The 15,896-nt window shown below is 41.2% G+C and overlaps 1 protein-coding gene across 1 annotated transcript in view; it reads right to left on the reverse strand.

The window, feature by feature from the left end:
• ANKRD44 (ankyrin repeat domain 44) overlaps positions 1-15,896 on the reverse strand; it is a 325,239-nt gene that overhangs the window by 132,407 nt on the left and 176,936 nt on the right. Inside the window, 1 exon segment of the mRNA XM_036857992.1 lies at positions 12,712-12,782. Coding sequence (XP_036713887.1) covers positions 12,712-12,782 — 71 coding nt within the window.

Raw genomic sequence — 15,896 nt, forward strand, 5'->3', positions numbered from 1 at the left:
ACCAATGCAAGCACAAATGATGTGAAAGTCACAGAGCTGACACCTCTACTCCTCGTAAAAGCTTTCTATCACCTACATTACAAGGTAAAAGTAACGACAAATTTAATCAGATCTGACAAGAGCTTGGCAAAAACAGAGAAATCATCAAAAGTCTATTATCCAGGGCTTCCCTGGTGGCACAGTGGTTAAGAATCCGCCTGCCAGTGCCGGGGACACGGGTTCGAGCCCTGGTCTGGGAAGATCCCACATGCCATGGAGCAACTAAGCCCGTGCGCCACAACTACTGAGCCTGCACTCTTAGAGCCCGTGAGCTACAACTACTGAGCCCGCGTACCGCAGCTACCGAAGCCCATGCGCCTAGAGCCCGTACTCTGCAACAAGGGAAGCCACCGCAATGAGAAGCCCGCGCACCACAAGGAAGAGTAGCCCCCGCTCGCCGCAACTAGAGAAAGCCCGTGCGCAGCAACGAAGACCCAACGCAGCCAAAAATAAACAAATTTGTAAAAAAAAAAAGTCTATTATCTATATGGTTATTTAAGACTAGGACAAATGAAAAGCCTCACTCTAATATTTCACCTGTGCCTTGAAATATTATCTAATGATAGTAGCTCTTATATATAATTTATAAATAAATGAGATGCATATTCTGAAGATGCATGCTGAAAAACTTTGCAGATACGTGGCCAAAAGGGTTGGAGATAACCATCTCAAAAGCAGTACTATAAAAAACGGTATATATCCTTTTCACACATTCACAGCAAAATAACAATACATACTGTCTCTTTAATACCTTTGCTTTGTATATTATTTTACTGTACTTGTACAGATTCTTGCTTTTCATTAAATATTATGTAAATTCAGGATAGACTAACAAAACGGAAAATGTACAGGAACATTTCACAAATTTATACTATAAGACCAATTCATGAGAAATTTGTTTTTTAAAGGTAAAATGTGATTGCTCTTAGAGTAACTGCGACTAGGTGAATGAGATATTACCTAGGAGAGGCCCTACTTCTAAACGAATATTTAGGAATGATTTTCATTGTACACACAGCAATACTTTAAGCAAAGAAAATATACATTCATATGCCAGTTATAGTTTATATATAAATAAGTGCTTTTAGAGTTTGTGGGGGAAAAAACTGTATTCTTAAGTAGATAATACTTCTAAAAATATTTTAATCAGATAAATTTTGGTTTGGTTTTGTAAATAAAATTTTATCGGAACACAGCCTCATTCATTTGTTTACATATTATCTACGGTTGCTTTCAAATTATAACAGCAGAGTTGAGTATTTGTGACAGAGACCACATGCAGCCATCAAAGCTTAAAATATTTACTATCTCACCCCTCACGGAAAAAGTTTGCAGACCCCCTGGACTAGCTCTCTGTTTGAATTACCACAAACTATAAATTATCAAATCTGGTTAAACTAAAATTTTGCTATTTACCAGCATGAAAAAATACTATTTTTAAGTCCAAATAGTCTTTTAAGGAGGGCAGGTCCTATGAAAAGAGTCAGAGGCCTCTGAGTTCAGCTCTTGCTATGTGATAGTGGGTCTACAGTGAATTTTAGGAGGGGGCCAAACAGAGTTGCGCTGCTCTGCATAATAGAGTGGGAAGCATTTAGAGCTTGGCAGGAAGGAAGGGATGAGGACAGAGAGATTGGAGAGAGGACGTGGCCCTGCACCCCAGGGAGGAAGTATACATCTGGGTGGGAACAGAGTCAACAGGCCAAGAGGGAAGAGGAGAAAGCTGATGCACAAACTCAATGAGTGCAGCAACAGCAGGCTTGTGGAGCCAGGCAACCAAAACTTAAATCTCCAGGAATTCTTTGGAATTGTTGGGAGAATATCAGACTTTGAACAAGTGGTTTCCAGTCAGTCATATCCATTTAGAAGGCTAGGTGCCCCTGACCAACATCTGGGTTATACCTCAAAAATTAGAAAAGGAAAAGGTTCAAGTTCATTGATCAGATAGGAAAAAAAGAAGTGGGTAGGGTCTCTAATAAATTTCTTTTCATGTGAACTTTACATCATTCCCAAGTGAGTGCCCATTTCACCACGTGTCTTTTGTACCAACACTCACTTTCACAGTTCAAGGGCACCTAGAATAACCGTTACTTTTATTTCTCCAATTTTATAAAATGTTTTCACTTTGCCATTCTCCATTTTTACTTTTATATCTGCTTATATAGTGAATTGAACAGTTTTCATCTTACTTGACAAGAAAGGACTCTATCAAGGAATACTTAGTCTACAAAGGAGGGGTTCTTATTTAATTTCCAAGGATTAACCTTTTTTTTTTAAAAGAAAATGCAAGTATAAAATGACTATGGAATTAAATTCACAGATATACCGGATATTAGAAGTAGAAAAGGCCTCAGGGGTCATCTGGATTGACCCCTCATTTCATTTGATAGGCAGCTTCATTTTATAGGGAAGACGGCTGAAGATGGTTTGCCAGACTGGGTTTATTTTAAGGGCTCATGCATTTTCTACTAGGTCAGAGCTTACTCAGCGCACAGTAACAGCCAAGCACCCTGACGTAAATACTTTGAAACGTTAATTCTCCTTAGTTATTTACATTTGTTTTTAAATTTTATTTATTTATTTATTTATTTTTGGCTGTGTTGGGTCTTCGTTTCTGTGCAAGGGCTTTCTCTAGTTGCGGCAAGTGGGGGCCACTCTTCATCGCGGTGCGCGGGCCTCTCACTGTTGCGGCCTCTCTTGTTGCGGAGCACAGGCTCCAGACACGCAGGTTCAGTAGTTGTGGCTCACGGGCCCAGTTGCTCCGCAGCATGTGGGATCTTCCCAGACCAGGGCTCGAACCCAGGTCCCCTGCACTGGCAGGCAGATTCTCAACCACTGCGCCACCAGGGAAGCCCAGTTATTTACATTTTTAAACGCTGAAGTTTTAGCCTGCCAAACTGGCTTCGTACATTTAATAGAAATGTAATACAATACTTTCACAAAAACGAAGCTTTGATTTAAAAAGACTACAATTTCCTTTTTCAAAGTTGCATTTCTCTTTCAAAAATTTTAATCTTGTAAGCATTTTAATTTGGTTTTAAGAGGAAGTAATTCTACGGCTATTTAGGGAATTACTGATTTTTGTAATCAAAACAAGTCTCTCTTTTCCTGTATCACACATTGGCTAAAAAATTAACAGCTAGGAGTTTGCGCTGACAGAAACTTACAAGGTAAAGAAGAAGCTAATGTGGGCAAAGGGAAGCTGAACAATTTCTGAATCAAGAAAGGATACTTAAACAGTACTTTTCAAACTATCTGTGGTGAAGGGACAGTTTTTTTTTTAATTATTATTATTTCAAATTCATCATGAGTAATTAGAAGAATAATAAAATGAAAAAAGACAAAGACAAATTATAAACTCAATTATTTCATCATTTAATTTAGCAGGCATGAAATTACTCTATCAAATTTCTCTAAAAGTTGCTAAATGCTCACTCATGTCACAAAAGGAAAGACAAAAACTCAGACTAGTCACAAGCCACACTGTGAGCAGTGCTGCTTCAAAGCCTTGATTTCTTTTTTAACGAACAAGCATGTGTGAGGATTCTGGCATTTCTCCTGAGTGGAGGGTTCAGCCTAGTTAGGATTCAGCCTTAGGACTGTAGGCCTTGTTGGATTACACTCCACAGTAGGCTGTCCTGTATGAGACACAGAAATAATAGACAGAGGGAGGAACTGTCACGGGATGTGACACAGGAGGGAATTGGAGATGGCATCTGCAGTCATTTTATGTCTACTTTTTACGACTTTCTCCTTTTATAAAAGGTCACTCCAACCCTGTATAAGAAGTAGAAACATACACTGTGGCACATGGAAAAGATGAGAAGAAATAGGATACATGTGCCTTAAAAACTGTTGCCTCCAATATTTGTTTTTCTTACTCTCAAATGTGCATTGCATTTAAGTAATCATAAATTACTCATGGAAAAGTAATGCTTTATGACTATACAGAGTCCTTGTAGGCATAAACAATGTCAAATTTTATAAACTGTAAGTTGCTTTAGACCAGGGTCTGAGTCTCATACAATTTTCTATACTCACCACAAAGCCTGGCAGGTATCTGGCACCTAGTGTATATTCAATAAATTTGGGTAGAATAAATATATTGGTATAATCATTAGCAAACTCTCTAAGTAATAATATGCAAAAGTTAACAAGACTTTTTTTTATATACAGCAGGAAAATTAACAAGACATTTACATGGGCTGAGGTCCCTGAGGCTGCACTCGAGTCCCGAAGGCATTCACTCTATTAATGTAAAGTAATAACCAGTTGGGGCTTTTACCCTCTATTGATTATAGCAATTTCATATCCTGTAAGAATTGTATAAATTGGTGCCTAATTTGTTCCAATTAATCAAATTATTCTTCTAAAAGTACCTATTATTAAACTAAACTTGCACTTTATTATTATAATTATTATTAGAGTACAATTATTCTAAGAACTAGTAGTACAAAGGAAGACTTGGGGATGTGAAAGAATTCAAACTATTCAAGAACCACTGGGGGACTTCCCTGGCGGTCCAGTGGTAAAGAATCCACCTTCCAATGCAGGGGACACGGGTTTGATCCTTGGTCGGGGAACTAAGATCCCATATGCCGTGGGGCAACTAAGCCCGCGCACTGCAACTACTGAGCTCGCCTGCCTCAACGAGAGAGCCCGCGTGCCGCAAACTACAGAGCCCACACACCCTGGAGCCGGCGTGCCACAACTAGAGAGAGAAAACCCAAACGCCACAACTAGAGAGAATGCTGCGCGCCGCAAGGAAGGGCCCACGCACTGCAGCAAAAAAGATCCGGGACGCCTCAACGAAGATCCCGCCTGCCGCAACTAAGACCAGACACAGCCAAAAAATAAAGAAAATAAATAATAAAATAAAATATTAAAAAAAAAAAGCACCACTGGCTTTAAAACATTGGGAAGGCCATATACTAAAGTATTTGCAATCTTTAATCTCTGGTCTCAAAGTGTGGTATGTACACCACATGCATCAGAATCTTCTTTTTGAAATACAGATTTCCAGCCTCGATTACAGGCTTCATCAAAATCACTGGGGGGTGAGGTTCTAGAACAGGTACTTTGTGTGTGTGCGTAATTTGACTGATTTATTTATTTTTTAAATTGAAGTATAGTTGATTTACAATGTTGTGTTAGTTTCAGGTATACAGCAAAGTGATTCAGCTATATATATACATGAAATTACAAAATATTGAGCATAGTTCCCTGTGCTGTACAGTAGGTCCTTGTTGTTTATCTCTTTTATATATAGCAGTGTTAGAACAGGTACTTTTAACGAGCACTGCAGATGATCCGAATGCACACTAAATCTGAATACTACTCATCTACCTTCTAATAGGTTATAAGATGCTTACTTTCTTCCCATTCCAGGTACAATCTATGTTCTATATGTGATCATCTTTTTATAATCATAAAGATAATTTATGGAAAGCAATAACATTCAAGTCTCCCATATAATTTTTCAAATTCTCCTGTCTATTAGCATTTAGCCCACCATAATGACAACGTTTTTCAGAGGGAAGGGGAAAATGTGATGTTTAAAATTTAAGCTATAAAATAAAATGCTTCTCCTGCTCAGATCTGGGAAACATCTTTATACCTGTCAGACTTTTGTCTGCACAGACACAAAAATAGATGCATCTTATTAGTTGGACCAGTATCCCTAGGGGTGCCCATGTGACGTGAGGGCAGCAGTGGAGCACGGCAGTTAGGAGAGCAGGTTTTCGGGTTATACCCTCCTCCACTTACTGGCTGTGGTGTCCTAGGCTTGTTCCTTAACGTCTCTGAAATCACGTTTCCTAAATTAGGATTAATAACGGTGTCAATCTCAGAGAGTGATTCAGAGGTTAAAATGGAATAATGTGCAGAAAGTGCTTAGCACACTACCTAGCACACAGTAAGTGCTCAATAAATGTTCACCGTGACAATACATATTTGAACACAACATCCTCAATTCTACACCCCAAAGACAGAATACAACTATTTTCAACATTTCTAACCACAAAATAGCCTACAGAACAGAAAAGTGACAAGTTCAGAAAATCCTTTGGTGCTACTCTCAGTTCATTAGAGAAGAAAATGCATGTGTGAAAGGTCAAACACATTTGGACACAGGCCACAGTAGGCTCTTTGGTTGTCTACTGGTTGTGTACTGGTTGTCTGCCCTCCACACAGTGTCCAAGAAGGGACACTTTGTACCCCCTCAAGGTCCACACTTAACAGTGCCTTCCACAGAGTGGGCTTCAACAAACATGTGTTAAACCCTCCAGGTTTGTATGCATTTCATTCCTTTCCCCTACAGCTGTTCTTTTCCAAGGGAAACAAAAAAGCAACAACAATAAGCTAAACAGGGGAAACGATATGAAATAATTCACAGCAGCACTTCAGATAATTCTCCCTGGCAGCCCCAAATCTTGCTCATCTATGTTATCTAGCATTGCAAAATAAGTTTCCCTAATATTTTCATATGAGACTCTCTTCATTTCTTCACAGCTGTGGGAGCAGTCAGAGAAAGAGGGGGATGAATGGTGGCCTGGGCGGGTCAGTAAGAACACGGCACTGGTGGGCTCCAACTATCTGTTTGGTGTTTCCTCCCTGAGAATCCCAGGCATGGGGAGCAGGTGGAGGCGGGAGGAGGAGGGGACTGGGCCTAGAAGGGAGCACACAAAGCAGCCTGGTCAGTACCAAGTTATGTCTTAAAGGTTCATCTCCACAACCCAATCTATTTTGGACAGTTTTTAAGGGACATGACCATTTCTTGATCTACTTTCTTGTCTGCAGAGGAGCTTTTATAATGTCAAGCATGGGTGGATGTTTAATCAGTATTATGATCTGATACTCCTATTGCTATAACAGGCTGAGGAAATGAATTTAGCAAATGAACATGATTTTTCCAGGCATAGAAATCCAAACATGAAATTTGCCTGATGGAAAGAAGGCTCAGAAATGTTGACGTATACTGATAACTTTGACTTAACCTGATATCTTGTTGCACGCTATTTTTGAAACTTGTTCTGATTTTGCAGGATCCAGTGGCTTAACTTGCTTTTAGTGCCACGCTCCCATAAACAAACTTCAAGTTAGTTTACCTTCCATGCATGAAAGATGATTACCACCAGCGTTCTCTGTGCTGTATACTAGCTCCACGTTAGCAGTTTTACAGAGAACCAGGTTAACAAAGTTAAAGTGGAAAACCCAGTCTTTAATGAATCACTCAAAAAACAATTGTTTCCTGTGCAGGCTAGATGCTAAACATACAATGACAAGCAATAGGCATGCCACTCATTGCAAAGAACTTACTGCCTAGAAGATCTTTTTAATTAAAACGGAAAAATAATTTCAATGGCAGTTTTATATTGTGCTAAGTTAGCCAAGCTGAGCTACATTTCGCAGAGTTCCCTCCGCTGTACTGTTCCATTTAGGGTTGGTGCTGGAGAAATCTGCAGGAGTTTTGGAAGGCATACGTGAAACCACAGATTGACTGGCATGTTGGGTGCCAGGTTTGTGGCAGCTTGTGCACGGTGTCACTGACCAGCTGCATCACTGTGTTGGCAAAGGGCAGTACCAGGTTGATGCTTCTTCAGATCCTGCCATATCTTCTTCAGTTTCTTCCATTCCTGGGCCAGGTGCATGCAAGCTCAGAGGTGAAGCGCACAGCTCCTTCTGCAAGGCACCCACATCCACGACGCAGAGGCAGTGAGAGACAGACAGGGGTTCCAGTTTATTCCTGTTTTCCCCCATTTCATGTTTAGCTTTTCTTTTCAACTGCAGACCCTGCTGGCCTACAGTGACTTTAGGACCACACAGAAACCAAGGGGATAGCCTTACATAAACTTCTTCAGCAGCTCACACAATTGTGTAAGCTCTAATTCCTATAATAAATATCTTATCTATATTTCTCATTGTGGTTCTGCTTCCCTGATTGAACCCTGAACCTTGAAGCTCCGAGAGAGATCAATTACCCACATTTTAGAAGCACAGGGGTTTTGAAGACAATATAGAGTTTATAAGCCTTTCAATGAAGAAATGGTTTTTAAAACATATTTGTGTAAGGAATATCACTGTTTGCCCCACCTAAGCAATAGACAGATGTGCCAGCTCTCTTACTGAACACACATATCTTCTTTGGCAAGTGCTAATAGCAAAACTCCAAAAGACCAGCCCAAACCTTCTCTGTTCTTCCCCTCTCAAGCATGCTTCCCTTTCCCCAGCTATTTTTTAGGGGAGGCATAAAGTAATGGCTACAGGATAGAATTCACAAAAGGAAGGATGGGATGTAGCCAAGATGGCAGAGTGGGAAGACCCTGAACTCACCTTCTGCCAAAGGCACAACAAAATTGCAACTACTTACAGAGCAACTATCTATGAGAATGACCTGAAGACAGCAGAAAAGATTTCCCACAACTAAAGATATAAAGAAGGAACTACAATGAGATGGATGGGAGGGGCTAAGATGCAGTATACTCAGGACCCATACACCTGGGTCAGCAACCCATAAGTGGGAAGAATATCACAATGGCAGAGGTCCTCCCCAAGGAGCAAGGGGTCCAAGCCCCACATTGGGCTCCCCAGCCCAGGATCCTGCATCAGGAAGATGGGCTCCAAGAAGTTCTGCTTTGGACCTACTAGAGAATGGACTTGAGGATATGGGGAGGGGGTGGGGTGAGATGGGACAGGGTAAGAGAGTGTCATGGACATATATACACTACCAAATGTAAAATAGATAGCTAGTGGGAAGCAGCCGCATAGCACAGGAAGATCAGCTCGGTGCTTTGTGACCACCTAAAGGGGTGGGATGGGGAGGGTGGGAGGGAGGGAGATGCAAGAGGGAAGAGAAATGGGAACATATTGTATATGTATAACTGATTCACTTTGTTATAAAGCAGAAGCTAACACACCATTGTAAGGCAATTATACTTCAATAAAGATGTAAAAAAAAAAAAAAAAACTAACAGTGCTTCCTCAAAAAAAAAAAAAAAAAAAAAAGAAGTTCTGCTTTGAAAACCAGTGGGACTTGTGTTCAGGAGAGCCAGAGACCTTAGGAACCAGACTGCTCCTAAAGGGCATGTAGAAAATCTCACACACTCCAAGTCCCAGTGCAGAGGCAGTAGTTTAAAAGGAGCCTGGGTCAGACCTACTTGCTATTCTTGGAGAGCCTCTCAGAGAGGCAGAAGGCAACCGGGAATCCATCTGAGGATAAAGACCCTGGTGGCAGCCATTTGGGGGAGTTCATTCTACAATGACGTCAGCACTGGCAGGTGCCATTTTGGAATCCTCCTGATAGCCTATTAGTGCTGGGGGACCTACCTGCCCACCAGCACCAGCCCAGCACCCCCAAGGCTGCACAGCTAACTGCTTGGGGAAACTACCCATCCTCCAGTGGGCCCACAGCTACTCCATGAGGCAGAACCTCACAGCCTACCAAGTGGGAGCCAGCCCCGCTTCCCAGCAAACCCACAATAATTGGACCCGCTCCAACAGAGGGGGGCCCACAGCCCAGATGGGGGCACCCCTAGAGCATATAGCTCTGGTGACCAGAGGGAAGCATGCTGTTGGACCCCATAGGGCATCTCCTACATAAGGCCACTTCTCTAAGATCAGGAAATGTAACTGACCTACCTAATGCATAGAAATAAACACAGAGAATTAGGCAAAATGAGGAGATAGAGGAGTATGTTCCAAATGAAGAAACAAGACAAAACCTCAGAAAAAGAACTAAATGAAGTAGAGATAAGCAATCTACCCAATAAATAGTTCAAGGTAATGATCATAAAGATGCCCAATGAACTCAGGAGAAGAAAGGATGAACACAGTGAGCATTTTAACAAAGAGTTAGAAAATATAAAGACGAACCAAACAAAGCTGAAGAATACAATAACTGAAATAAAAAATATACTAGAAGGAATCAACAGTAGGTTAGATGGCACAGAGGAATGGATCAGCAATCTGGAAGACAGAGTAGTGGAAATCACCCAAGCTGAACAGAAAAAAGAAAAAAAGAATTTAAAAAAGTGAGGATAGTTTAAGAGACCTCTGGGACAACATCAAGTGTACTAACATTTGCAATATAGGAGTCTCAGAAGGAGAAGAGAAAGAGAAAGGGGCAGAGAAATAATAGCTAAAAACTCCCTTAACCTGGGGAAGGAAACAGATATCCAGGTCCAGGAATCCCAGAGAATCCCAAACAAAGAAAACCCAAAGAGGTCCACACCAAGACACAATGTAATTAAAATGACAAAAATTAAAGAAAAAAAGAGAATCTTAAAAACAGCAATAGGTTGCTGGGGGAGAGGGAGGGGGAGCAGGTGGGGAGGGATGGATTGGGAATTTGGGATTAGCAAATGCAAACTATTATATATAGAATGGATAAACAACAAGGTCCTACTGTATAGCACAGGGAACTATATTCAATACCCTGTGATAAACCATAATGGAAAAGATATGAAAAAGAATGTGTATATATATATATATATATATATACACACACACACATATATGTATAACTGAATCACTTGCTATACAGCAAAAAGTAGCATAACATTGTAAATCAACTATACTTAGGGGACTTCCCTGGTGGCGCAGTGGTTAAGAATCCGCCTGCCAATGCAGGGGACACGGGTTTGAGCCCTGGTCCGGGAAGATCCCACATGCCGTGGAGCAACTAAGTCCGTGTGCCACAACTGCTGAGCCTGCACTCTAGAGAACGTGAGCCACAACTACTGAGCCCACATGCCACAACTACTGAAGCCTGCACACCTAGAGCCTGTGCTCCACAACAAGAGAAGCCACTGCAATGAGAAGCCAGCACACCGCAACAAAGAGTAGCCCCCGCTCAATGCAACTAGAAAAGCCCGTGCAAAGCAACGAAGACCCAATGCAGCCAAAAACTAAATAAATAAATATATTTTTTAAAAAAAACTATACTTCAATAAAACAAATTTTTAAAAATACATTAAAAAATAAAAAATAACAATAAAAAATAAAAGCAGTAAGAGAAAAGCAACTAGTTATGTACAAGGGATATGACAATCAGCTGACTTTCAGCAGAAACTTTGCAGGCCAGAAGAGAGCAGCACTTCATATTCAAAGCAATGAAAGGAAAAAACGTACAACTGAGAATACTCTACCTGGCAAGGTTATCATTCAGATTTGAAGGAGAGACAAAGAGTTTTACAGAGAAGCAAAAGCTAAAAGAATTCAGCACCACTAATCCAGCTTTACAAGAAATGTTCACAGGACTTCTCTTAGTGGAAAAGAGAAGGCCACAAGTAGAAATATGAAAATTATGAAAGGAAAAATCTCATTGGTAAAGGCAAACATAAACTAAAGGTAGTAGATCAACCACTTATAAAGCTAGTAGAAAGGCTAAAAGACAAAAGTAGCAAAATCATCTATATCCACAATAAGTAGTTAAGGGATACACAAAACAAAAAGATGTAAAATATGATGTCAAAAACATTAAATATAGCAGGGGGAGTAAAAATTCGGATTTGTTAGAATGCATTTGAAATTAAGAGATCATCAACATATACATATATGGTAACCACAAACCAAAAACCTACAACAGATACACGTAGAAAAATAGAAAAGAATCTAAACATAACACTAAACAAAGTCATCAAATCACAATGAAAGGGAGCAAAAGAAGAAAAAAAAACAAAAAAGAACTACAAAAACAACCAGAAAACAATTAATGGAATGGCATTAAGTACATACCTATCAATAATTACTTTAAATGTAAATGGACAAAATGTTCCAATTAAAAGACATATTTGCCATCCTCACCCAAATTTCCAGCATTCAAAATAAATTCTTTCTTGAACACCTACAATGTACCAGGCTTGGGCTACATCAGGAAACAAAACAAAATCCCTGCCATCACGGTGCTTATATTCCAGTGACATATTTGCCAAACTCAGCATGTTCAAACAGAACTGATTAACTTCCCCAACCCTTGCTCCTTTGCCTCTGCCTTCCATTGGGTTACCAATGGTAATAGTGTTACCATTCACCCAATGGCTTCTTTTCCATCTCACCCTCACAAGTTCCAAATCCTGTCAGGTTCACAACTTATCTCTGCTGTCAACACTCCCCACTGCTCAGAGGACACCCAGCCCTCTACTATTGGACCCAGCCTCTACTATCAGACTTATCTTCTACTACACCCTGTGTTCCAGCTACATCCAACTGAACCCACCATTCAATCACTTCCATGACCCTTGTCCTACAGCATGTTTCTCCTCTTGCCTCAACCCTCTCTCCTTTTCCTGGCCTGGTAAGTCCCTATCATCCTCTAAGGACTAGCTCAATTGACATGTCTTCTTGGAAGACTTCGTCTATTCAAGAAGACAGTTATTTGCTTCTTCCTCCAATTCAGTTACGATACTGTACTGATCTGCTTACCTGTTTGCACCCCCTTCAGACTGAGAACTCACTGAAGTCAAGGATCACACCGTCCATCTTGGACCAGCCCAGTCAGCCCCTAGCACCATGCCTGGCACACAGGAGGTGCTTAAACAAACAGCTGTTCAATTTGGTAACCCTCTTGCATTAGAAGTAAAAGCCTTTTGCTCACCAGTGAGAATCCCTAATTCAGCAGAAAGCATTTTTCTCTTTCTACGAACCGGAGGTGCTAGATTAAATAAGATGATCACTCACTTCACTTCTGGAGGCAACAGCCCGGTGCAGCGGGGTCAGCCACATGTTGTCCTTGGCATTCACACGAGCTCCTGGAACCAAACAGCACAGGTTAGAGGCATAATGCAATTCTGCTGATGTGAAGTCAGATGCTATATCTTGTGCTCTCATTTGCCTGGTACAACCAACACATTTTGTTTTGTTTTTTCCTTTCTGCCAGTCATGTGCTTTCTAGCCACCAAACAAGGAGAAGCCACTGAATGCAGTAGAAGGAGCAAGATCAGGAGCTGAGGATGTCACAAGAATCGGGTCAAGACTAGATGGGAAATAACAGTGTCTCACTGGGTAGGAGATACAGTTGTAAGAAAGCTCAGATTCTCCAGAACTATAGAAATGTAGGTTCTGAAGAATGAAGAGCTTTTCAGGGGTGTGTATGCGTGTGTGTGTGTGTGTGTGTGTGTGTGTGTGTGTGTGTGTGTGTGTGTGTGTGTGTGTGTGTGTGTTCGTGTTCCTGAATGTAATATATATTCCTGAATATAAAATATATAATGATATACATTATTTTATTTTTAGTCATTAAGCATATTTATCTCACAGGGCACGCAACATCCTTCTTGGAAAACTGTTAGCGATGAGCAGCCTTCCAACAAATGTATACTAGAGGCCAGTGAAGTTGAGTTCTGATGAGATTTGATCTGGGCTAAAGGGATTAGCAGAAATCTGTTTTATCCAAGAATCCCAATTATTTCTCTGGAACTAGCCAAATATTTTGGTAGGAAGAAGCCACGTTCCATGGAGCTTTTGGACAGACACAACATGAAGCCTATGGAGGCTGTTCATGGCTCCCTCACACGATGGGGTGGGCATACAGGCTGACACACGAGCCAGAGCCCGGTCATACTCAGGGAGGTGCCCATGCTCAGCTCCCTGGGAGCCACATCACAATCACGGAGCAGAAGCTCCACAGGAACAGATTCCCGGAAAGTAGAGTATGCCCTCCGCCCATGACACCTGTACAATTCTCCATGCGTACACGCCCACCAAGCTACCACTGAACCACTACGACACCCAATATGAGCTTCCTTTTTTTGGAATCTGGATTTTGATCAGTCTTCTGGTCAGAGATGGAAAGTTTTATAAAAGGACTGCAAAAGGAGAGGAGGAGAAAATATCTATGATATCTTTGCAGATGCAATAAGAGGAGCCTCTTTCAGCCTTAGGACAAGGAAGGAAGCTCATGGGGATGAAGAGTGGAGGGATGGATCAAAGAAACTAGAAAGTAAGGCAGAGGAGGGGAAGTGCAAAGGCGGTGGCTCTGAGACAAGGGCCGAGAAAGTGAGTCAAGTGTAAGCAGAGGCTGACCAATCTCTGTGAGGCCAAGGCCAGCTGACAGCTAAAAAACAGGAACCGTGTTTAGAAAAAAAAAAGGCAGCAGGAGACTTTCATGGATAAAAGTGTGCTAGAAATTGAATTTAATCATAAAACTTACACTGTTTTTTCTCTTTAACTGAAGAACAAATACCATCAACCATACTAATGATAGAAAACAAGAACATAATAATCCCTAAAACAAAGAGAGAGAAAGTGTCTCTTCTCCCCTCATTCTGATTTCATTAGTTGGAGGTGGGACCAGGCACAGGTATTTTTTAAAAACTCCCCAGGACCCACGGTTATTGTAATAGGCTGTTAAGATTGAGAGCCACTGGTAAATTGTTGCTTAGTTTATCAAACTTAAAATTATTTGAATCCTAATTCTACTAACTTCATCCAGGCAGCTTACCTGAAAAGGTTCAAGCCCCTTACATCAGTAAGAACCAAACAAAATCAGTTTGGTGGTGCTAAGATGCCAAGGCAGCACACATCTCACTCCCCAGTAGCAGGATGTCCTGGGCTAAATGCTCTGGAGTGAAACGAATGAGGTCTGGGAAGGACAGTGGGATTCATGGTCAGAAGACCCAGATTTGATTCTGATTTCAGCACCTACTGGCCCAGCTACCAAAAGCCACTACTCTGTAAAATGAGGCTAACAACAACATAATAATAATACTTCTCTACCCACCTCATGAGGTGGTAGGGAGAATCAAGTGAATTTGAAGGTGCTTTGTAAATTGCAAAGCACTAGAAAAATATTAGCAGTTCTTATTTCCAAATCCCCTCTAATGTCATATTTACTTCTAAATCTATGACTCAGGTCTTCAAGGAAGTGAGAGGCACAGTCTTTGCCCAGGAAAGTAGGGGGAAGTCAAACATATAGATTTAAGAACGCAAAGAACCATCACCTAGAGATTGCACAAACAGGTATCTTTTGAAGACTAAGAGAGACTCAGATGCTAGAGAATGCCGGGGAGGAGGAAACCCAGATGTAATTAAGAGCAGAAAAAATTGTGAAATTTTTTTTTTTTAAACTCCTTTGACTTTTTTTTTTTTAATTTTTATTTATTTATTTATTTTATTTTTGGCTGTGTTGGGTCTTCGTTTCTGTGCGAGGGCTTTCTCTAGTTGCGGCAAGCGGGGGCCACTCTTCATCGTGGTGCGCGGGCCTTTCCCTATCGCGGCCTCTCTTGTTGCGGAGCACAGGCTCCAGACGCGCAGGCTCAGTAGTTGTGGCTCACGGGCCTAGTTGCTCAGTGGCATGTGGGATCTTCCCAGACCAGGGCTTGAACCCATGTCCCCTGCACTGGCAGGCGGATTCTCAACCACTGCGCCACCAGGGAAGCCCCAAAATTGTGAATTTTAAAACAAAATTTTCCCTACCAAAAAACAAATTTTAGCTTTCCTCTCCTAAGTCTTAGTTCCAAGGGAGCACCAGATGATTGTTACAAAGCCTACCTTTCTGGTTTAGAAACAAACAGTATTTATCCCTCAGGTCCTAGTACTTCTTCTTCCAACATTCAGCTATTCACCCTTCTAAAATTACCCATCTTTTTGTCAGGCCTTTACCCGGGTCATAAATATGTCTATTTTACCACATTGTGCTTATACCTGCATATCAGAAGACAGACCTTTTATTCTCTCTCGTAACTCAAATGTATATTTGTTACTTAATTCTAGGCTGTTTGACACGTCACGAACATCACCCAGATTTCACGAAGAGCTGGATTCAAGTCTCATTCCCTACCGGTAGAGATGGCTGTATCAGGGTGTCCCTTCAGATTCCCTGTCCGCTTTTAAGGGACTTCCGTGTCACGAAGTCAAATCAGTCATCT

This window comes from Balaenoptera musculus, chromosome 7, assembly GCF_009873245.2.
Source record: "Balaenoptera musculus isolate JJ_BM4_2016_0621 chromosome 7, mBalMus1.pri.v3, whole genome shotgun sequence".
Classification (NCBI taxonomy): Eukaryota; Metazoa; Chordata; class Mammalia; order Artiodactyla; family Balaenopteridae; genus Balaenoptera; species Balaenoptera musculus.